Source organism: Saimiri boliviensis, chromosome 1 (assembly GCF_048565385.1).
Source record: "Saimiri boliviensis isolate mSaiBol1 chromosome 1, mSaiBol1.pri, whole genome shotgun sequence".
In the NCBI taxonomy this organism is placed as follows: domain Eukaryota; kingdom Metazoa; phylum Chordata; class Mammalia; order Primates; family Cebidae; genus Saimiri; species Saimiri boliviensis.
The window spans coordinates 248,244,834-248,268,622 of record NC_133449.1 but is presented as its reverse complement, the minus strand read 5'-3'; the positions used below and the strand labels follow the sequence as shown (position 1 = coordinate 248,268,622).

General features: G+C 37.5%; 1 protein-coding gene across 7 annotated transcripts in view; it reads right to left on the bottom strand.

Annotated features, from left to right (window-relative positions):
* PDE4D (phosphodiesterase 4D) overlaps positions 1-23,789 on the bottom strand; it is a 1,196,841-nt gene that overhangs the window by 312,858 nt on the left and 860,194 nt on the right. The window contains exon 1 of one of the 7 annotated variants that reach the window (XM_010336595.3): positions 335-15,754. The exons of the other annotated variants lie outside the window; for them this stretch is intronic. Coding sequence (XP_010334897.1) covers positions 335-399 — 65 coding nt within the window. The 5' untranslated portion in view covers positions 400-15,754. Of the gene's footprint in view, positions 1-334; positions 15,755-23,789 lie in introns of those variants that run through there. 7 annotated transcript variants of the gene reach the window in all.

The window sequence follows — 23,789 nt, the reverse complement described above, 5'->3', positions numbered from 1 at the left end:
GCAAGCAAAGAAGATAAGAAAACAAGCAACTGATTCAGACACTGAAAAATGACAAGTTTTCATTTTCAAAACTCCCAACATAATTTGCAAGTTTCTTTCCTCCTTTAAAAATTATCATCAGATACATTGTTACAGTCCACGGGGAGTTAAAAAAAAAAAAAAATGTCAGCACCAGTTTAAAGTGCATGAGTTTGGGAACAAAATAAAGAATAAAAGAGTCGCCTGTACTGCCTTCTTTCACAAAGCCTCAACATCACACTAATTACTAAATACTCAAGAAGTATGTCAATCTTAAAAGAGAAAAGGGGAGAAGCATGAGAGAAAAGCACGTTACCAAACTGCCTCTGCAGTCCTTAGGGAACTTGTAGATCGGGATCTTGGCTTCATAATAATGCTCATTTTGAAAAAAAAAATAAAAAGGAAAATAAGTCTTCGCTTATTCTGATTAATACATTTCAACTGTCTGCAAAGAAGATTTTAAATATATTCCATTTCCAAGGGGAGGCTGCTTGAAGAAATCCGATTTTCCTGTCCTCGGTCCAGCTCATGGGCAACGTTCTAACACGCAGGAGCACTTTTTTCCTTCATACTGAATTTACTCCAGGACTAGGCTGTTAGGAAGTGACAGTTTCTGTTCTGTCTTGCAATGCCAAGGGAGGCACTGAATTCTGAATTGATTCTTCGTCTGGGTCACAAGGGAAACCAGCATAGTGAAAGAGTCACTTGATCTCTTTTTTGCAATTCCATAATAACTGATTTAAAGGTTTCTAACACTGAAAGTGCGCAGGTAGAGAGAAAAGAAAAGAAAATGACCGGGAGGCACGGTAACACGGGAGAGCTGTCAAGGAAGTTCCACCTCAGGACAAGCACAGGAAAACACTCTTCTCCATGGAGCACAGAAGTCAGCCAAGGAACAAAGCTCTCTACACTTCGGTTGGGTGGGCTGATTTACCTGCAAAAGTAATTTCTGTGTGTCCCTGCTTAGAATCCAGGGCTTTGTGAATGAGAACTATCATTCAATCTCACCAGGCAGAAACTATTCCTCAAGGGCTGTATGACGTCTGTAAGACGGCAGTTCAAAACACCGCAGGGCAGTGAGAAAGGAAAAAAAAAAAAAAAAAAAAAAAAAAAAAAAGAACAACCCAGCGCCCAGTCTCGTCAATTGCTGAGACTTACAAAGCAAAGGGGCGGATCAGCTCCAGAGACCAGCACTGTAAACCCGCCAAGCAGACAAGAGACCTCACAAAACTTATAAAACCATTTCCTTCTCTAGGAAATGAGGTGTCTGTGTTATTCTGAGTAACATTCCATGAGCACCTTTATAAGGAACACACCCCTTGTCATTATTTACCTAATAAACAAATGAATTTTATAAAAGTCATTTAAAAAAAAGTACCTCACAAAGCACTAAAACTAAAATTTATCTTTAGAAGAAAAGTTGACAGAACTTGACTTAGCAGCTGTTCATTTTGAGCGGATGTAATGAAATGTCATGCTTTGGAGTTGGTTGTAGAGATGTAAATTACCTCTTAAAAATTCAGCAGAGTATAACAGGCACCCTTGGATCAGGATGTGCTGGAATTTTAAACTGAAAAATCTAATGTATTATTCCCGGACAAGTGGCTGCACGTATTAAGGCTGTTCCCTTGCACAATGTTTTCTAAACTTTATTTTTTTAAAATAATAATATGCAAATTTCATTCATCTCTACACACAAAGACTCTGGGTTTGCTAATCCTTAACAGCTCTTCAGTAAGGAATGAAGCTTTGTATCTTGTCAGTATCTCTTATTATTCTGAAGGCCAAAACCTGTTCCACCTCCTAAATAGAAAACAAAATCTTTTCTGTTACAGTGGATATAATCTGAGCTGATTCCAATTGCTCCTAACAGAAGGAACGGTTGATCACCCTGACTATCTCTCTGAACATCTGCACAGAGCATATATACTTCAATTATTCTGGATGTGAATTACCAAGTGAAAATAATGTAAGCATTCTGATTGCTTAAATGACATTAGTTAGTACGTTGGTTCTCTAGTCTGACGTGAACTTGGTATTTATTTAGCATTTGCAGACAGGATGTTGGAGTGCAGTTGTGACCCACCCAAACAACTTGGAAAATTAATGTAGGAAGGCATCTGCCAGAGGCTGTGGCTGCTTCTTACAACAAACCCTTCATCTGCTCCTCTGGTCACACTTCAAGGTGCATTTGTGACTTAGTCTTCTTTCAGTGATTCTGAGGCCTCTTATGGTAAATGCCAATAAATTGCTTTCCACATAGTTATTCCCTTAAACTTTTCAGTTTTCTTATGACTGCTGGAGGACATTCACACTTTCTTAGCACTGTCCCATGTCTAGTTTATTGCTGGCATTTTAAAGCAGGTTAACTAATCACCCATTTTTTAGAAACTTAAAAGGTTTGTGAGACTAATCATTTTTAGGGGAGAGGGGACTTAGAGAAAGAGGTTTAATTTTTTTCTCGTTGGAATTTTAATGTGGGAAAAGCCAGAACAAAAACAAACCAAGTAAAATTAAGCAACTACTATTTATTCAAAACATTGTTCTCTCCACATAAGGTCTACCAAATAGCTTCTGCCATTTCAGAAAGAAAATGACAATGATCAGAGAATGTAATGTCTGAATGTTGAGTTTTCAACTCTCCAGAAATAATCAGCCTGTGTTCTACTGTCCTCCAGTTCCGTGTCCCAGTGAGATGATTTAGCCTGATGCTACTCTCTTCTCTGTCACACACACACACAAGAGGTTAGCGCAGCTTCATGTGCTCTTCCTTGCTTACTTGGCCAACATTCTGTATCTTCCAAGAATATTTTTCTGAAAACCCAACACATTTATTGGGCATCTACCACATACTGCATAATAGTCCTGTAACGACTAATAAATTGTTCCTCTGCCCCTGCAAAAACAAAGTTAAATGGGGAATCTGATAATGTACGGAACTAACCAGAATACTCAAAGCCTTTGGATTGGTACATCAAGGTTGCCATTACAGAGAAAGAAAGATGCACTATGTTGAAGGGCATTGAGATTTACATTTAAATTTTGCTTCTTCTCCGAATGTTTAGGGTAGTGACAGAATAAATAAAAACAAGTAGTATGTATTCGATATTACAGCGTTTTCTCCACTGTAAGGCAGCTTTCACATGAACATCTCCGAAGGAATCTTTTGTGATCTAAGCATCCTGTAGTTTTCCCTCTGAAAAGCTTCCCAAAATGGAAAAGATAACGGCACTTCCCTCCAAATTCCTGTTAGCACACAAGCATATGATGGCATGCAGGCTGATGAAGAGGCCTGAATATGGGGAGACTTCACTTAGGAACCATGTGGCCCATGCTTTTGATCCAGAAGCTGCGAGTATGCCTCAGTATTTCCCTGTTGTACTGAATTGTATAATGTATGGATTTTTTACTTTCCAGTTGTTACCACATTTCGATAGACTGTACCACAGATATATATGTCCATCGGGTCATCCATCTGTAGAGTTTTTGTTGAATCAAACGATTATGTAGTTAGATGTTACTGAAATTTCAGTCATAACATCACCTCCATAATTTTTTCCATATTAGCATTCCATTTATACCATGAATTCAAATTTTTCTTCATTGACCTACTTTTTTTAAAAAAAACTAAATTTAAGAGGTAACTTTATATTTATTCTGTAAATAGGTTTAATATACTGATATAATTTTCCCCCAAAACACAAGTAAATATTAATAGAAAAAAAAGAGCCCAAAATAATGCCTAAAGTCTGTCTCATACCACGCCTGGTGCCCCGATACAACTTGGGCAACACTTAGAACATGTCAGTGGCATACAGGTAGATTGTGCGCACCCTAAAATGTGATTTCCCTTTCTCTTATCATTCAATGGTGAGCATGACTTACGAGACTTATGACATTCATCCATGAATTAAGCATTAACTGAAACCAATTGAATGAGATGTTGGGGAGTAATTTTACTATGAAGTCCAGGTTTTTCTGAAGTATTACTACTTTGAAATATCCTGCTTACTATGAAATCTTCCGTCCTCTAAATTCCTATTTTCAGATTACAATAGATACTCTATACTTTCCAATCTCTCATGAGCATATTTCTTAGAACCATATTATATAACAACTAAATGTTCAGGCCTCTCAAATATGCTTAAATTCAGTATACCAGATATATCAAACTATTTAGAAAAAAAGACCATGGGAGTGCAGTTTTCACAGTTACCTGCAATTCTGTATTGTACTCTAATATTAATGAGCACAAATCACTTTGAACTCCTGTAGCAGTTCCTCATTATTGAGAAAATATTGTGGTATTTTCTTATCTAGAAGGGAATTTTGAGGCAATTTCTAGAGATTTCTTTTATCTTATTACACTTTACTAGGATACAATTGGATGCAAAGACTTTCCTACTAGCATGAACCTTGCTTGGAGCTACATTCCTGCATTTCCAAAGAAGTCCAGAGTATTACATTTTGAAGGCTTTCCTACCTTCAGATTTCCTACCTCTTTCATAAACTGTCAGGTTAGGATAATAATAATCACTACTATTAATTACCTAGGTAATTACTTAACTACTATTAATTACCTATGTAATTACTTAAGTAATTATTAATTACCTAAGTGCTAAATACACTATCTTACTTACATATCACAACATACCTCCAAAGTAGATGTGATAATAATAATTTTATATATAAAGAAAGCCAATAATTTGTTCAAAATTTTTGGACCCAGGTATATTTCATTCCAAAGCTTGCTCTTCATGATGTGTGTGTGTGCATGGATGTATGTGTGTGTGTGTGCATGCGTGGGTATGTGTGTGTGTGTGTGTGTGTGTGTGTGTGTGTGTGTAAGACAGAGAGAAAGAAAAGAAGAAGAGAGAAAGATTAAAAAATGCTACCAAGTTTTTGGAAGTTTTTAAAATTCATCCATCCTCTTTAGTTGGGCAGTGGAAATAAATGAATATAATAAAAATGGTGCACATATATTACTAGCATAATGATAAACTTATTTAACAGCCAGAAAATTTTAGAACATTAAGATATACAGGATTAAACAATCTAACTTCACTGTTCTTGTCTCTAATTTTAAGGCATGAACTTTTAGGTATCATAAACACTGTGATCAGGCATATATGAAAACATCACGAGTTTGTTACCCATAAAGTGTGATAAGGTCTTTGACCATCTCACAACATGAGTCATGGTAGTTTGCTGTTACCTAAGCAACAGATGACATTTTGATTGCCTTATTAGGTAATACTGGTTAACAGATGATCATTTTAAAAGGTAACAATATCTGAGACTGCTGGTAATGTATAAATTTCAGTATTTGTCAACAAATTACACTGGCTATTAAATGGTACAGAATACTAACTTTTAAAACTAGAATAAACATTTCTGCATGGAATCAGTAATGATGATATAAAATGAATTTTGTAATTGACTTTCAGATTTTTTTTTTTTTTTTTTTGAGACGGAGTTTTGGCTCTTGTTACCCAGGCTGGAGTGCAATGGCGCAATCTCGGCTCACCGCAACCTCCGCCTCCTGGGTTCAGGCAATTCTCCTGCCTCAGCCTCCTGAGTAGCTGGGATAACAGGCACGTGCCACCATGCCCAGCTAATTTTTTGTATTTTTAGTAGAGACGGGGTTTCACCATGTTGACCAGGATGGTCTCGATCTCTCGACCTTGTGATCCACCCGCCTCGGCCTCCCAAAGTGCTGGGATTACAGGCTTGAGCCACCGCGCCCAGCCCGACTTTCAGATTTTTGCACTAATTCAATACTGGATTTCAGAAGAAAACTTAAATTATCTATAAAATTTTCTAAGTGCTGCTGTATTTCCTTTGTATTCTGCCTCTCCTCTTGTTCCCCTTTCCCTTTGCTTGTTCTTCTTCATTTTAAACTTAAATGCATCTCTGCAAATATAACCTTATTTTAAATTAAATATTTAAATATTATTAAAGAAATACACATAAAGAATGTGATTAAACATCGGTAAGTGTAGTATCCTCAGACTCCTGCACTGATCCCTGTCCCAATTCATACACAAGAATGAGATGCTAGAAAGGTGACAGGAAGCTCCACATGCATGGCTGAAACTTGTGCACTGGGAGTTTTACTGCATCATCAAGTGCCCAGTGGGCATTTTTTTGGCCTCTTCCAAATGTTACTATTTGTAGAATCTTTTTTCCTCTGGGGTATCTCTATTTTTCTAGAGAAGGATATAAATATGCTTGGTAAGTATTCTGGTATGGGTAGGAGAAGGTTGCTGACGGTCTTACTGACACATTGCAGACATTCTTTTGTCTTAGATAGAATTAAATGTACAGCTATCCCTCCTCTATTCTCTACCTAGTATCCCAGAGTCTCTGTCAGAGAGGGATGCAAGGTATGTTGACTACACTGAGAAAGAGTGAGGGCTTCTGGTTAAGTGTACTTAATATACATGTTCATACACCTGCTATTTTTTAGAACTCTTCCATCTTACAAAGTATGTTCTGGGGGACTGGGGCAGCTCAGTTTGCTTACTTTAGTATTGTTCTCTTATTTGGTTAAGTCATTGAACTTTTCTCCATCTACTTCCATCTTTATGCATCATGGCTTAGAGTTACAGACATCTCCCAGTTTCCTCAAAGATGGACTGTACCTTTCTGGTTTTTGTTCTAATTATTGGTTTGAGTGATTTTTTTTAAAAAAAGAAAAAAATGGCATCGGAAGATTGTTTCTGCACAGTTTTAAAGCTGGAAATCCGGGTCCAGGCACGGTGGCTCAGGCCTGTAATCCCAGCATTTTGAGAGGCTGAAGCGGGTGGATCACCTGAGGTCAAGAGTTTGAGACCAGCCTGGCCAACATGGTGAAACCCCGTCTCTACCAAAAAAATATAAAAATTAGCTGGGCACTGTGGCAGGTTGCTGTAATCTCAACTACCCAGGAAGCTGAGGCAGGAGAATTGCTTGAATCCAGGAAGCAAAGGTTGCAGTGAGCTGAGATCGCACCATTGCACTCCAGTCTAGGTGACGAGAGTGAGATCTTGTCTCAAAAAAAAAAAAAAAGATAATAAATAAAATAAGATTTGAAAGCAACCTCTCAAAAATAAATGCACACAAGATGTGATTTAATAATAGCTTCTGATGCAATGGAAAATAAAGAAAAATTGATTTATTAGAAAGTAAACTCTTGTCTGGACCATTTAATTTACATTTATTTGATAACATTTTTCTTGCACATATTAAAAATGGCAAAATAATCCAGGAAACTCAGCCAGTTTCTCCTTGATCACAGATTACAAATAAGTTTTCTCTAATATAAAAGATCTGCTCTGAGAAAATGCCACTATTCAGGAAGAGTAAGTAGGATCAAGTTAAGAAGTGGCCTTTGGAGTGACTGCCTGGTTGCAAATTCAGATTCCACCAATCACTAGTTGTTGGATTGTGAACAAATTATTTAACCTTCCCGGGCCTCAGTTTCCTCAGGTATAAAATAGAGATAAAAGATAATTTTCTGAGGACTAAAAAAGACATGTAAAACCTTAGCAAAATATCTGGAATATGGTAAGGAATCAATAAATAATACCTGCTATTAAAAATAAGTTTTAAGGCTGGGTGTGGTGGCTCACGCCTGTAATCTCAGCCTTTTGGGAGGCCAAGGCAGGTGGATCATGAGGTTAAAGGATCAAGACCATCCTGTCTAACATGGTCAAACCTCATCTCTACTAAAAAAAAAAAAAATACAAAAGTTAGCTGGGCCTGGTTGTATATGCCTGTAGTCCCAGCTACACAGGAGTCTGAGGCAGGATAATCTTTTGAACCCAGGAGGCAGAGGTTGCAGTGAGCTGAGATCGCTCCACTGCACTCCAGCCTGGCGACAGAGTGAGACTCCGTCTTAAAAAAAAAACAAAAGTTTTAACAGAGTAATCAAGGAGCTATGGAGAAAAACAGCTTTAAAACTTAAAAATGTATATTACCGTAATAGTACTAGTATTTGATTTAAAATAATTGTTTTATGTTTTTGTCTTTCTTTGGATCCTGGCCCCTCGACTCCCTTTACACAACAGATTGTGTCGTTTTCCTGACTCCCATTTTACACATCTAAGCTTTTATTCTCTTATCTTTGAATTATCATTCAAAAACACAAACCTTAAAATGTCAAATCCTCTGATGAAAAACCATCCATAGCTTCACATTCCTTACAGAATCAATTCCAGTGTTTTTTGTGTGTTAAGTAAAAACTTCTATCATTTGGATTTAATCTACTATTCAGCTTTGCCCTTAATAACTAATCTTTCCCATCCTATATTAGGAGCTACACAACCTCATACATCTCATCCCAAATCTGCTCACTTTGTTTCCCCTGCCTGGGGAAACTTTCACCTTTCTTCCACTTCCCCGCTAAGTGTACTTCCTACTCTGCCTTTAAAATCTAGCATAAGTAACAGTAAAAGGCAACTAACTGCAAGACAAACTCAGAAGTTTAGTCTCTTTGGCTTGATTCGATCTGGGAATATCTTGGGTTAATTTTGTTTATTATTATTATTTTACTTATGTATAACACATCTGCAGTGTATGACAACACACAGTGGACATCACAGGGGCATTCAAGTCCCACAGCCAGTTTTCAGCCACGATTTGGACTGTGTGAGCTTTGAAAACACATGATCTCTTTAAGATTCAATACATTCTACAAAATGAGGACAATATACACACCTATCATACTCCCAGGGTTCCTCTTGGATTAAATGAGAAAGCATGCTGTCCAATCCGTAATCCCCTGCTTTTGATCACTTTCAGATCTTTGCATACACATCCCTGGCAGGATTATCTTTCTTTTCTTTTACCTCTCTTTTTGATCGAGAGTTAAATCAGGACTACGCCTCCCATCCTGCTGCTTTGCAATCTGAATTAAGTGTCTGGCCATGCAAACCTCTAAATGCCCATCCTAATTCCTTTGAATTTATCAGCACCATATGGTCATCCTCTCTTCATTTGTCTAACTATATGCCACTAACTAGAAACTCCTACAGGAAAGGATTGTTTCATCCTTCTTGGTAGATCACAAGGCATTATGGAGGCCCAAATAGAAACCTGGCCTTCCATAATGCTGTGCGTTTCTTTGAAAACAGGGAATGGGGCTTCTTCATCTTTGTATTCAGAGTACCTAGCACAATATCTGGCTCACAAGGTGTTTGCTTAACAACAGAATAAATCTTTGATCAACAGTGGTAGATAAGCCCTTTACAAATTTTCTTCCTGTGCCCTTTTGTGGCATTTGCTTCATGGCTGGAATTAGATTTAAAAATTGTTCTTGCTTCTGCCTTGTTTTTCCTAAGCCTCTATTCCTAAAAGTTACTTTAGATACCTTCATTACCACAAATAAAAGTTCCTACAATAGTGTTACAATAAAGAACATTCTCCTAAAGAAAAAGGAACTTGTTGGTATAAAGAAACACACTGGAAGAAGTCTTAGGCAGCCAACTTCAGCATCATTGATAAGAAGTGAAAAATTCTTTTCTAAATATTTAGGAAAAATGGTCTTATTCTGGAGAAACTATTATGCAATGTGATATTCAACCCAGGTAAAGTATTTGAATTCTAACAGGGACCTTTTAGAAGCTCGATTCAAAGAAATAACTTTTCCAGGCAGAGTTTCCCCACGTTTTGGCAGGACAATGGGGAGGATGTTTGTGTCATCTTATAAAATCTGCCAGTCAGTCACCAATCAGCCTATGAATGAGATGGCTGTTTTTCTGGATGAAAAGGCTACATCCTGGACAGTCTCTAAGAACGTATTCTAGAGCCACTATTAAGCATTGCCCAATCTGCAATCCCTCAGTCTCGATCACTTTCAGATCTTTGCCATATGCATCTCTGGCAGGATTATCCTTCTTTTCTTTTACCTCTCCTTTTGGTAAAGATGCATTAGCACATTCATATTTGTATCAACCACATGAAGACTGTATATCCATGTATGGGACGAGAGGACCAAAGGGCACTGAGTGCTTCCCCTGCAAGTTGGGTGGATGAACCAGGTCAGAACTCAAGTCTGCTGGCTCCAGAAGAGGAAATCTGAAGATGACAGGATGAGCTCTCATTTATTGACGGCTGACCATGTACCAAGCACTGGGAAGGTGTTCTACATGTTCTCTCATTTAGCATTTAAAACCAACTCCCAAGCTACATACTATTATTTCTTCTACCACACAGTCAAGAAAACTGAGGTCTACGGGAAGTTAAGTAGCATGCCCAAGATATTACTTTGGGACATAAACTCAGATTACCAAAATCAAGCATTATCTGGGGAAAGCACAATCTTGAGAACTAAATAAATAGCATTTTAAGTAACATGTCAGTAGGAAAAATTTTTAAACTTATTTAAGCAATTATTTGATAAGAATGGTAGAATGGGTATATTTATTACTCTGGTTATGGTTTTTTTATGCACATAACATTGAAATCATTAAACGTTAATCACTGTTTTTATTCGAGGAATCATGACTTTCAAATATTTCAATTATTTAGATACCAGACTGCAAATGTACTCAAAAGTAACTCTTAAAAACAGTACCATTAAGCAATCATGCTCCATTCTGTACATTTCCATTCCCTGGCAACTACTAACATGTTTTGTATCTCTATGTACTTACCTATTCTGGATATTTCATTTAAATAAAATATAATATGTGACCAAACAAGTAACTTTTGGAAAAAAAATGCATTTTTACTTTACTATATTGGTTCTTTCCTTAGAATTAAGACCAATTATTTTTTATTTCAAGAACACTTTCTTTGGATGTATCACATTTGCAATTCAAATTTTCTTTTTGGACAGAGAGGGAGGTGGAGCCAGATGGCGGAATAGCAGCCTGCACTAATTGTCCTCCCAAAGGAACAACAAATTAAACAACTCTCCACACAAAAAAGCATCTTTATAAGAACCAAAAAGCAGCTTAGGTACCAGCTTAGCCACAGTGGGGTGAAGCACCAAAGGAGCTCTTGGGGTTCTTGATTCCAGGCCTTGGCCCTTGGCTCTTAGATGTGATTTCTGGACCTTCCTTGGCTTAGAGGTGGGCCCACTGCCCCGAAGGGAGACTCCTAGGCCTGGCAGCATTCACCACAAGCTGACTGAAGAGCCCCTAAGCCTTGAAGGAACATCAACAGTAGCCAGCCAGTATTTGTCACAGGACTGGGGCAGTGGTGGCCACCGGGAAAGAGTCCTCTGCTTGTGGACAGGAAAAGAAAGAGTGGGAAGGGCTTTGTCTTGTGCCCTGGGTGCCAGCTCACCCACAGTAGAATAGAGGGTTGGTAAATTCCTAAGATCTCTGATTCTAGGCCTTGGCTCCTAGATGTCATTTCTAGACCTTCCAAGGACTAGGAGGAACTAGTTGCCCTGAAGGGAAGGACACAAGCCTAGATGGCTTTACCACCTGCTGATTATACAGCCCTAGTGCCTGGAGCAAACATAGGCAGGAGCCAAGCTGTGGTTATTGCAGGCTTTGGGCCAGACTAGTGCTGTGCTGGCTTCAGGTGTGACTCTATGCAGTCCCAGTGGTGGTGGCCACAGGGGTATTGTGTTAACCCTCCCCTAGCTCCAGGAAGCTCAAGAGAGAGAGAAAGACAGACAGACAGATAGACAGGCACACACACACACACACACACACACACACACACACACACAGAGAGAGAGAGAGAGAGAGAGAGAGAGAGAGAGAGAGAATGAATCTGTTTGTTTGGGAGAATGTAAGAGAAGAGAAAAAGGGTCTCTGCCTGGTAATCCAGAGAATTATTCTGGATATTATCCAACACTACTAAGGTGGTATGTCTGCAAGAGCCACAGTGTTACTGGGCTTAGAGTGCTCCCTAATGCAGACATTCCTGCAATGACCAAAAACTTAGACCACAACACCCAAGTTTTTTCAAACATCTGGAAAGCCTTTCCAAGAAGCACAGGTACAAAAAAATCCAGGCTGCAAGACTACAATAAATACCTAACTCTTCAATGTCCAGACAACAACAAACATCCACAAGCATAAAGCCTATCCAGGAAAACATACCATCACCAAATGAACTAAATAAGGCATCAGTGACCAATCCTGGAGAGACAGAGATATGTGATCTTTTAGACAGAGAATTCAAAACAGCTGTTTTGATGAAATTCAATGGAATTCAAAATAACACACAGAAAGAGTTCAGAATCCTATCAGATAAATTTAACAAAGAGATTAAAATAATTTAAAAGAATCAAGCAAAAATTCTGGAGTTAAAAAATGCAACTGACATACTGAAGAATGTATCAGAGTCTTTTAACAGCACAAATGATGAAGCAGAAGAAAGAACTGTGAGTTTGAAGACAGCTTACCTGAAATTACACAGAGAAGACAAAAGAAAAATGGTAAGAATGGGGTACTCCTATAAGACTTAGAAAATAGTCTCAAAAGGGCAAATCTAAGAGTTATTGGCCTTAAAGAAAAGAGAGCGAGATGGGGGTCTATTCAAAGGGAAAATAAGAGACCTTCCCAAAGCTAGAGAAAGATAACAATATTCAAGTATAAGAAGGTTATATAACCCAAAGAAGACTACCTCAAGGCATTTAACACCCAAACTCACAAAGGTCAAAGACAAAGAAAGAACTCAAAAAGCAGCAATTAAAAAGAAAGAAATAATATACACTGGAGTTCCAATATGTCTGGCAGCAGACTTCTCAGTTGAAACCTTATAGGCCAGGAGACATATTTACAGTGCTAAAGGGAAAAAACTTTTATCTCAGACTAGTATATCATGTAAAAATATTCTCCAAATGTGGAAAAATCAAGACTTTCCCATAAAAAACAAAAGGTGAGGGATTTCATCAACACCAGACCTATCCTACAAGAAATGCTGAAGAAGTCTCTTCAGTCTGAAAGAAAAGCATATCAATGAGCAAGAAGAAATCATCTGAAGGAACAAAGCTCATCGGTATTAGTAAATACACAGAAAAACAACTGTTATTGTAGGATGTAAACAACTCATATGTTAGAGAGAAAGACTTAAAGATAAACTTATCAAAAATAATAACTACAACTATTTTTTGAGATGTAGACAGTACAATAAGATATAAAGACAACAGAAAGTTTTAAAGGGGGGACAAGCTAGTGTGTAGTGTTTTTATTAGTTTTCCCTTTGCTTGTTAGTTTATTTATGTAATCAGTGTTAAGTTGTAATCAGTTTAAAGTAATGAGTTATAAAAACAAGACTCCTGGTAATCTCAAATCCAAAAACATACAGAAGGTACTCAAAAAATAAAAAGCAAAAAGTTAAAACGTACTACTAGAAAAAAAATCACCCTTACTAAAAGGAAGACAGGCAGGAAGGAGAAAAATCCTATGACCATTTCAACTGATGCTGAATAGGCATTTGATAAAATTCAACACCTCTTAATGATAAAAATCCTAAAACTATTGGTAATAAAACGAAATACCTCAACACAATAAAAGTAATATACAACAGACTCACAGCTGGTATCATACTGAATGGCGTACAACTGAATGCTTTTCTTTCAAGATGCAGGGCAAGATAAGGATGCCTACTTTCACCACCGGCATTCAACATATTAATAAAATGGCAAGTCCTTGCTAGAGAAATCAGACAAAAGAAATTTGAAAGGAGGAAGCCGAATTACCGTACTTGCAGACAATATGATCTTGAATTTAGAAAAATCTAAAGACACCACCAAAACACTATGAGAACTGATAAATAAATTCAGTAAAGTTATAGGATACAAAATTAACATACGAAAACTGTAGCATTTCTACATGCCAACAGTGAACAATCTGAAAAAGAAATCAAGAAAGTAATCCCATTTACAATAGGCACAAATAAAATTCAGTACCTAGGATTAACTAAACCAAAAGACTCTGCAATAATCTCCACAATGATCTATCATCTATAAAACATTGATGAAGAAATTAAAGTTAACACAAAAAAATGGAAACATAGTCCATGTTCATGAATTGAAAGAATCAATGTTGTTAAAACGTTCATACTACCCAAAGCAATCTACAGATTCCATGCAATTGCTATCAAATATCAATGATGTTCTTCACAGAAACAGAAAAAAAAATCCTAAAATTTATATGAAATTTCAAGACTCAAAATAGACAAAAGTATCCTGAGCAAAAAGAACAAAACCAGAATACCAGCTTTGAACCCAGAAATAAATCCATACATCTACAGTGAATTCATTTTCAATAAAGGCACCAAGTATACACATTGGGAAAAGGTAGTCTCCTTAATAAATGATGCTGGGAAAACTGAATATCCATCTGCAAAAGAAAGGAACTAGACTCCCCTCCTTTGCCATATACAAAAATCAAACCAAAATGGATTAAAGACTTAAGTCTAAGACTCTGAACTACAAAACTACTAAAAGAAAACATTGAAGAAAGTCTCTAGGACACTGGGCTGGGTAAAAATTTCTTAAGTAATGCCCTACAAGCATAGACAACCAAAGCAAACATGGACAAATGGGACAAACGGGATCACATCAAATTAAAAAGCTTCTGCACAGCAAAAGAACAATCAACAAAGTGAAGAGACCCACAGAATGGGAGGAAATATTTGCAAACTATCCATCTGACAAGGGATTAATAACCAGAATATATAAGGAGCTCAAACAACTCTACAGGAAAAAACTAATAATCTGATTTAAAAATAAGCAAATTGATTTAAAAATATGCAAAACATCTGAATATACATTTCTCAAGAGAAGACATACAAATGATGAACAGGTCTATGAAAAGCTGCTCAACCTCACTGATCATCAGAGAAATGCAAATTAAAACTATTATATTATCTCACCCCAGTTAAAATGTTTTTTATCCAAAAGACAACAACAAATGCTGGTGAGATTGTAAAGGGAAACCTGGTACTTTTTTGGTGGGAATGTAAATTAGTTCAGCCACTATGGATAACAGTTTGAAGGCTCCTCAAAAGTCTAAAAATAGAGCTACCATATGATCTAGCAATCCCACTGCTAAGTACATAACCAAAAGAAAGAAAATCAGAGTATCAAAGAGTTATCTACACTCCCATGTGTACTGCAGCACTATTAACAACAGCCAGGATTTGGAAGCAATCTAAATTTCCATCAAAAGATGAATAGATTAAGAAAATGTGGTACATATATGTAAGGGAGTACTATTTAGTCATAAAAAAGAATGAGATCCTGTCATCTGCAACAATATGGATGGAACTGGAGATAATTATGTTAAGTGAAATAAGTTACTCACAGAAAGATAAACTTCATATGTTCTACTCTTTGTGGGAGCTAAAAATTAAAACAAACTATGGAGATAGACAACAGAAAACAGTTTCCAGAGGTTAGGAAGGATAGCTTGGAGGGAAGGGGGGGATACTTAGTGCGTATACAAAAATGTAATTAGATAGAATAAGAGCTAGTATTTGATAGTACAACAGAGTGACTACAGTCAACAACAATTTATTGTATTTTTTTAAGCAGTTATAGAGTAAAATAGGATTGTTTGTAACATAAAGGATAAATGCTTGAGGTGCTGCATACCCATTTACCATGATGTGATTATGAATTGTATGTCTGTATATACTCCACAGATATATACACCTACTATATATGCACAAAAATTAAAAATTAAAAAAAAGTAAAAATGTTTGTGTGTGTGTGTGTGTGTGTGTGTGTGTGTGTGTGTGTGTTTTGGAATGGATAGCTTCTGTATAGGGATAGGAAAGCAAACTTAGACATTATTTAACCTGACCTTGTATATTAATCTGTGATCTTCTGGGGAGAAACACAGTCTATTCATTCCAGGCATGCAGTGAACTCTAAAAAAATACAAACACACACAACAGTGATTTTCAGAACAGACCTAGTGTTTTCCCTGTGTTCTTAAAGACAGTGCTTTGTCTGATATTTTTGCAAAAAAGTTGAGTCTGAAGTATGGTGCTTGGCAGAAGCTGCTTTATGGAAAGTGGAAGGCAAATAAGCAAGAAGAGATCATGCCAAAATACTCCCTGTTTTCAGGGCAGATTGTTATTCCATCTGGGGAAAGAATATGAAAAAGCTCTCCCACCCAAGACCATGAAATTTAAGCCTTCATTCAGCTGACAGTCTTCAGTGAGTCAGATTCTTGCAGGATTTAAGTTACTCCCTGGCTGACGCTCAGGCATCTCTGCAGATAGTTAACCTTTCTCTTAAGAGTTACCTTATAGTAATTATAAATTATAACTAAATTCAAGTGATAAAAAGCAATAAAAATTTAGAGCATAAGCAATTTTTAAAGTAACAATCTTTCAAATGGGTAGTATCTTAGGCAAAGATGTTTTAATACTTTTGAAGGCCTAACTACTTATCATATCCAACATATTAAAATGGTCCCACTTTCTATAATGTAGATTATTTTAGCTATCAACTGGGAAGGGTATTTATAATTTTGCTTTTAGAGTTATGTGGCTACTATTAAACTCATTTAACCCATGACTGGTCTTGATTTCTTTGCAATCATCCAGCATCCCTGGGAATACCCACCAGGTTGAGAGTCCTTACTATGAGCCAACACAGTAGGAGGATCCTTCACTTTTTGCTCATTCCCAGAGATGTAGTTTTGAACAGGGTTAGGTTCTTATTTCAATTAGAGAAAGTAAAACCATGAAAAGAAGATTTTAGTCCTAAAGAAAACAGGTATATCAGAGTTTAAAACTCTGATTCCCATTCTGCTCAATTGCTCAGTGGATACGGTATTTTTTTTTTTCCTTGAAAAGGATTTTGTTTTTTAAGATTATGTGGAATGTATTGTTTAGCAAAAAGCACAGGATATTCAAGCAGAGTCCAAATAAGCAAATGCATTTTGTCTCCATTGTTTTCTTACCTAAATAGGAACTGTAATAATAATCAGGCCTAGGTAATGCAGAGGAGTTCTTGCCCTTCTGTAAGTGGGTGGGGTGCATGGGCAGGTAGGTAGGCCATTAGGTCAAATTTCAATGTCTGAGCTACTCTCCTGACTCCATGGAGTCATGTGCCACTGAAGGGAAAATCTGGCTGCAGGGTCACCTGTGTTGCATTGGAGAATTGTGAGTCATCTCTTCATACTTAGCTCTGTAATAGCGTGAAAAGGTCACCACGACCACGCCCACCTCTTCTGGTGAATTAAATGTATAAGCAGCCTGCCTCCAACTCCTTGGAGATCATTTCTGAGAACATTTGTCTTTTCACTCTGTTGCTTTACATGACTGGAGGCAGAAGAAATGGCTATAGAAGGTTTAATTTACTCAGAGAAAATGCTTGACAGTCTTTGGATTATGTAAAATTAATTGTGGAAACTTAATTTTGATCTTTGATCACAGTATGAGGACAGACCTACTTAGAAGCTGGTGTGCATGTGTGTGTGTGTGTGTGAGTGTGAGCCAGTCTTACTAAGAATCATTTAAGGGAATGAAGAGTAAAACTCTTTTATGTGAGGCATTATTTTGGCAGGGCTACTGCATGTCTGTGTGAGCTGTCCATTGCACAACTCTAGGGAGTACCATTTATACAAACCACAGTGCGAATTACGCTTTCAGAACTGTGCAAAATGGAGGCCCTGTCTTTCTGCATCTCAAATGGTGACATAACGTCACTACATTTTCCATCTATAAAAAATCCTCAAGGCTCAAGCTGAAGCACTAAGGCTGACACTCTGGGCTACAGAGAGGAAGCAGTGGTTAGGAACACCTTGGAGGCAGACTGCCAGCGTGTAAGTTCTAACCGGATCCCTTGCTCCAGCCAAACTGCTTTACGTCTCTATGGCTCAGTTTCCTCAACGATGCAATGAGTGAAATCAGGGTGGCTGGGAGAATTACACTAAATAATGTGGGTAAAATACTTGAAAGAACAATGCACACAGTCACAGACTCAATAAATGTTAAAACTGTCTCTCTTTTGTTCAATCATTGGGATTCTGGAATGAATAAAAAATTATCACAGCTGTTTTACTATGATACTGCTTTAAGAGTATTCATGGCTGTAGAGGAAACATTTTCTGTGTGCCTTTATGAAGGCTAAAAACTAGGAACAGTTTAATAGAATGCCCTTAGAGAAAATGAAAAACATAATTTTGTGACAGTCATTAAGAGTTTAAAAGAGATTGCGGTAGGGATTGTCTCTGCTGGATACTTTCAAATATAATTATTGGTGAAGACTAATAGAAATCCATGAAGTTTCAGATACTGGTAGCAAATGACAGCCATTCCAAAAATAAATATTAAACAAAGGCTACAAAATTAACATTATATCTCCTTGCTTATCTTTTTTTCCTCCCAGGTGGCACAAAAGCTTGATGAAGAGTCTCTGAACCATTTGAAGATTTTTATGGGGGTAATCAGATATCTACACAAAGTCATTATTTAAGAAAGCTAACCAAATAACGTTTTACTATTGACTAATAAACATTTCTAATAATCCTCAGTTTTATTTTAATAAAAAATTAAATGTAGTCCAGTTTCTCAACTCTGGAATAGTGACCCAGGAAAAATATGAGGGAAACTTGGAAGTCGATGGAAGTTGTATTTGGTGTTAACTAAGGCCTTTGTGTCAGGCCAACAAAATCTGTAAAGTCAAAAGTGTGACTTTCTCTTCTGGTCTTGACAGGTTTTTATTTTGATAGACTTGTCCTCACCCTTACCTCCCACTCTTCCTGGAGGGTATCCAGGTTGCTCTTCAGGTGCCCAGGGTGCCTATTACCTCTGCTAGCCTGGCTAGTTTGTAACATCAGGTGGAGATGAGACAGGAACTTCTGCCCTCAGGCTTGACTAGTGGTTGTAAGACCAAGGATCATATGAAAAAGGTATTACCTTCAGATTACCTTCCCTATGCATTCTGTTTTTGTAGTTTTCATCATAGAGTAAGCGACCATCATGTGAATATTGTGTCTTTAATGATCTGTTAAAATGGTGGCTCGCAGAGAAAGTGCTCACCATTCTCTGCTTTCCTCCTTCTCCTGTCTCAGCCTCTTCTCAGAAATCAGGCTGGTGGTGTTAGGGAGTGAAGCAGGCTGAGTTTAATAAATAAATAAATAAATAAATAAAAACAGCTTTGGAATGATGATAGACAGCAACTCTTATTTGTCCTCAATGTCAATAATAAGGACTCATAGAGGTAGGGAATATTACAAATACAAACCTTGAAAGCAGGCAGCTGCTATTCAGAGAGCCAGTATAGTCAACTTTTCTCATTTGTGCAGAGAAATGTGAACTTACATGTGAGGTCTTTCCATTTTCAACTGTGATGATAATTCAAAATTTAAAAAAATACTGCCTGGCCAAACAAAATAAGTTTGGGATGGGGGCGGTTACCAGATTTCTTTTTAGCCACTGTTTAGGACATACTGATGTACTGTTTTATTAATCTCCAAGAAACTCATTTACGTTGAGTGGCTAATGCATCAGTAGGGTAATATTTACTGTATATTTTAATATTTTATGTGTTAATAGCGGATAAAATGAATAACAGTAACTTAACACAGTGGGATTAATTCCCTGTGGTAAATATTTCAGGCCTTCAGGCCTTCAGGAGGCAATTTTTGAATTGGAGAACTGTGATGAAATGCTAAATGCTTATTCTATCCAGGCATAAAACCAATCCTAGTCAATTTATTTAAAAAAAAAAAAAAGAAAAAAAAAACAAAAAAAAACCCTGCATTGTTACTCTTTAGCTAATGATTAACCAAAGTCTGAGTGACTAGTAGAATGAGTAATTTTGTTACATAAACCAGAGAAGGCGGAAGGAAACTAACATTTATTCACTGCCTACTATCCACTGGGTGCTTTACCTATATTACCTATATTTTCTCTTCTAATCTTCAAAACAAACCTGTAACGTAGTTGTTACAAATAAAGAATAATTTTAAGTTATTCCTTATTTTGCAGCTATAAGTTGATGTTTGGAGAGGTCAGGTCCAATTCTCTTGGACCATGTTTTTTATTATACAAGGAATGTTGATGTTGCCAAATATTAATTCAGGAGCTGGTACAGTTATAAATTAGTAAAACACACACACACACACGCACATACACACACACACGTGTAAAAAACAAGGTTAAACTTGATAGGTTAAGCAAGGTTAGCTGCCATATGATAGTTAAAAGGGAGTAATTCTGTGCTAAAAAATGGAGGCTTTCCGTCCTTAATTGGGGCATCCTGTGTCATTGTTAGGCACTGTAAACAGTGCATACGGTTAACTAGGATCTGATACTTCATTTTATCCCTAAAAAACCAACACAGGGCTCAGTGTAATTAGGTGTAAATAGGTGACTTTCTGAAGTGTCTGATGGAACTGAAATAGAAGGGATCAACAGAGATTGGAGGAAAATTCAAGGCCAGCAAATCTGTCATGATTCCAAAAGGATTGAGTTGAAAAGTGAAACTAGTTCATGCATTTTCATGACAGCTTCAGAGTTAACATTCTATAGAGGAATCTAACAATATTGTGACATTTATTTAGGCTTCTATAATTGAGAAAATGTGCCCTTCCATGCAGTACTAAATGTAATTACGGTGGTATCAATTTAATCCAACTTCACATAAATCCCAAATGATTAAATCTACTATCTATTTAGAATAGCATCACATACTTATCAAGATAGATCAATCGATACACTTAAGGGTCCTTGTGGTAAATAAATACTGATGAATAGATGAGGTTATACTTGCTTTAGGGAGTTTATAATAAAAAGAGGGATGGGTATTGAAAGACATCATGCCCATGAAAACCACCACATTATGGCTTTATTTGCTCCATAGGGCTCATATATATATTTTTACTTTTTAAACTATAGATTCTTACCTACTAGAATAGAGCTTCCATGAGTGCAAAATTTGCCTGGCTTCTATCCTCGTATGTCTCCAGTAGCTAGAACAGTGCCTGAAAGCAGGAAGCACTGAAGAAATACTGGGCAAATGAATAAATGAATGACACAGATCATGAATCTTACAATGAGAAAGCAGAGAAGAAAACATCCTCTGGGCTGGGTAGCCAGAGAATGTTTCCAGGAGAGGGGATCTTAAATATGGACTTTGAAAGCTGATAAAGGAAGGCAATTTCCTTGAGAAGAATGGTATAAACACAAAGGCTAGGCAAGGGCAAAGAGACACCTGGGGTAATGTGGATTTACTGCTATTCTATCAGTAAATCTTGAGGTCATATGAAAAAGAACTCTCTAATAAAAATGGAATGGGTTCCCTTAGGGTTGGTAGGAGAGGTGATTTCTATGAGGAGAGGTACTTGAGCTTTGGATAGAGGAACGAATAGCAAAAACGTGATAGCAGGTTGTCAACACCAAGCCACAAGTGAAACTTTTTTTTTTTTTTTTTTTTTTTTGAGAGTTCTGTTGCCTAGCCTGGAGTGCAGTGGCAAGATCTCACTCACTGCAGCCTCTGTCTCTTAGGTGCAAGTGAGTCTCACGTCTCAGCCTCCTCAGTGGCTGGGATTACAGGCATGTACCACAACATCTGGAAAATTTTTGTATTTTTAATACAGATGGGTTCCACCATGTTGGCCAGGTTGGTCTGGAACTCTTGGCCTCAAGTGAGGCACCCGTCTCAGCCTCCCAAAGTGCTGGGATTATAGGCTGTGAGTCAAGGCACCTGGCTTAAGTGAAACTTTTTTTTTTTTTTTTTTCTGAGGCGGAGTGTCGCTCTTGTTGCCCAGGCTGGAGTGCAATGGCGCAATCTAGGCTCACTGCAACCTCTGCCTCCTGGGTTCAAGCAATTCTCCTGCCTCAGCCTCCTGAGTAGCTGGGATTACAGGCTCGCGCCACCATGTCCAGCTAACTTTTTGTATTTTTAGTAGAGACGGGGTTTCACCATGTTGACCAGGATGGTCTCCATCTTTTGACCTCGTGATCCACCCGCCTCGGTCTCCCAAAATGCTGGGATTACAGGCGTGAGCCACTGCGCCCGGCAGGAACTTTTAAATTCCTCTCACTTTGGGATTCCAGGCCTCCCTTTTGGGCTGGTTGCTGAAATGATTTAGGATAATTTTTTAAAATTCTCAATGTATTCATAAATGCTACTTTACTTTCTTTCTACTAAATCAAGACAAAGCTCAAATTGACCACAGGTTATCTTATATTTGGTGAAACCGTATTTCAGTTGGTGGAGAAACAATTGTTTTGCTAGTTCGCTCTAGAAGTGGTAAGTGAAAGCGACATTTAAGAAACATTTTCTGAAGATCGCAGAAGAAGATTAGTCATTTTGTTTTGAAGGTTTATGATATTGTAAAGTGTTTTTAAAGCACATTATAATTAAACAGCTTGTGGGAAAATATCTTTAAATTGCCCCCTATGGAAGCTCCTATTTTAAATGTAGTCTAGAGAGAACTTCAAGTAAACGTGTAACTGCACATCTGATTTTGTGACAAATTAATTTGCTTTATAAGTTTTAATACCATCTTTGGTGTTATATATTAAGATTTTTCAATACAAAAACAATAATAGCTTTGTTTAAATTTTCCAAATACACAAAACAAAGAGAAGCATTCATTCAAAATGTGTGCATACACATGCAAACAGCATTGACTCACATAAGGGAAGATACTGGTGCCGATGGCCTCTGAATACCCTCCTCTCGAAGCTTATTATTACAAACACCAATATCTCCTTGCCTGAAGGGTTAATTCCTGTGAGGCTTGGCAAGGGCTATTTTCTGGCTACAGTTACATGTCTGGCCTGAGCATAAATAAACTGGGAGTGGTAGATTGCTAATGACCCCCAGATGTAGGTGACAGATGGGGGCACTGGTGAAAAGCACCCCAGCTTCCTCATCTCACAGTGGAGATAACTCTGAGATTTTTCCACACTGTCTTTCAGAGTGCGGCGATGAGGAACTGAGCTCTGGTTTCCCTCTGTGGGAACTGGCTTGATGATGCATATTTCATCAGAGGTCCTTCTACTTCCTGTCCCTCTTCCCTACTCCTTTACTTATGTACCTTGAATTTCCTAAATAAACCACTTGTATTCTTATCTTGGGGTTGACTTCTGCAGGAACCTAAACCAATACATGTCATTTCCATTATTTTGTGACATCAAAAAAATTTTGATTGACTTAGAAAATATACATGAAAGCTGATCAAAATGAGAGGAGTGCTTAGGTTTGTTTGTTTTTGGTAAATATGGAAACAATGCAATTTCATTTTAGTAAATTGCCAAGATTTCTCAAGTCCCTCCTATCTTTCCCCATATACTTGCTCTTCTCTGTCATTAGGCTTTTTCCATCTCTGGCACAGAGTTGGAAATGAGAAACATTGAAGTAAACAAAAAATGCTTGGCCAGGTGTGGTGGCTTTGGGAGGCTGAGGCAGGCAGATCACCCGAGGTCAGGAGTTTGAGACCAGCCTGGCCAACATGGCAAAACCCCGTCTCTACTAAAAAATACAAAAAAATTAGCCTGGCGTGCTGGCACGCACCTGTAATCCTGGCTACTTGGGAGGGTGAGGCAGGAGAATCACTTGAACTCAAGAGGTGGAGGTTGCAATGAGCCGAGATGGCACCACCGCACCCAAGCCTGGGTGAGAGAGACTCCATTTCCAAAAAAAAAAAAAAAAAAAAAAATGCTTACAGCGACATACATGAATGAAAAATATACTTTATTATTTTGTGTACGTATTAAGAGGTCTTATGGATAGATCATATGTTGGCAAATGAATGTGTTATTTCTAGAAGAAATGAAAATGTTTCCTTATTTGCCAGGCTAAATCAGTGTTTCTTTGAAATGAGTACATTTTCTGAGAGTATATTTCA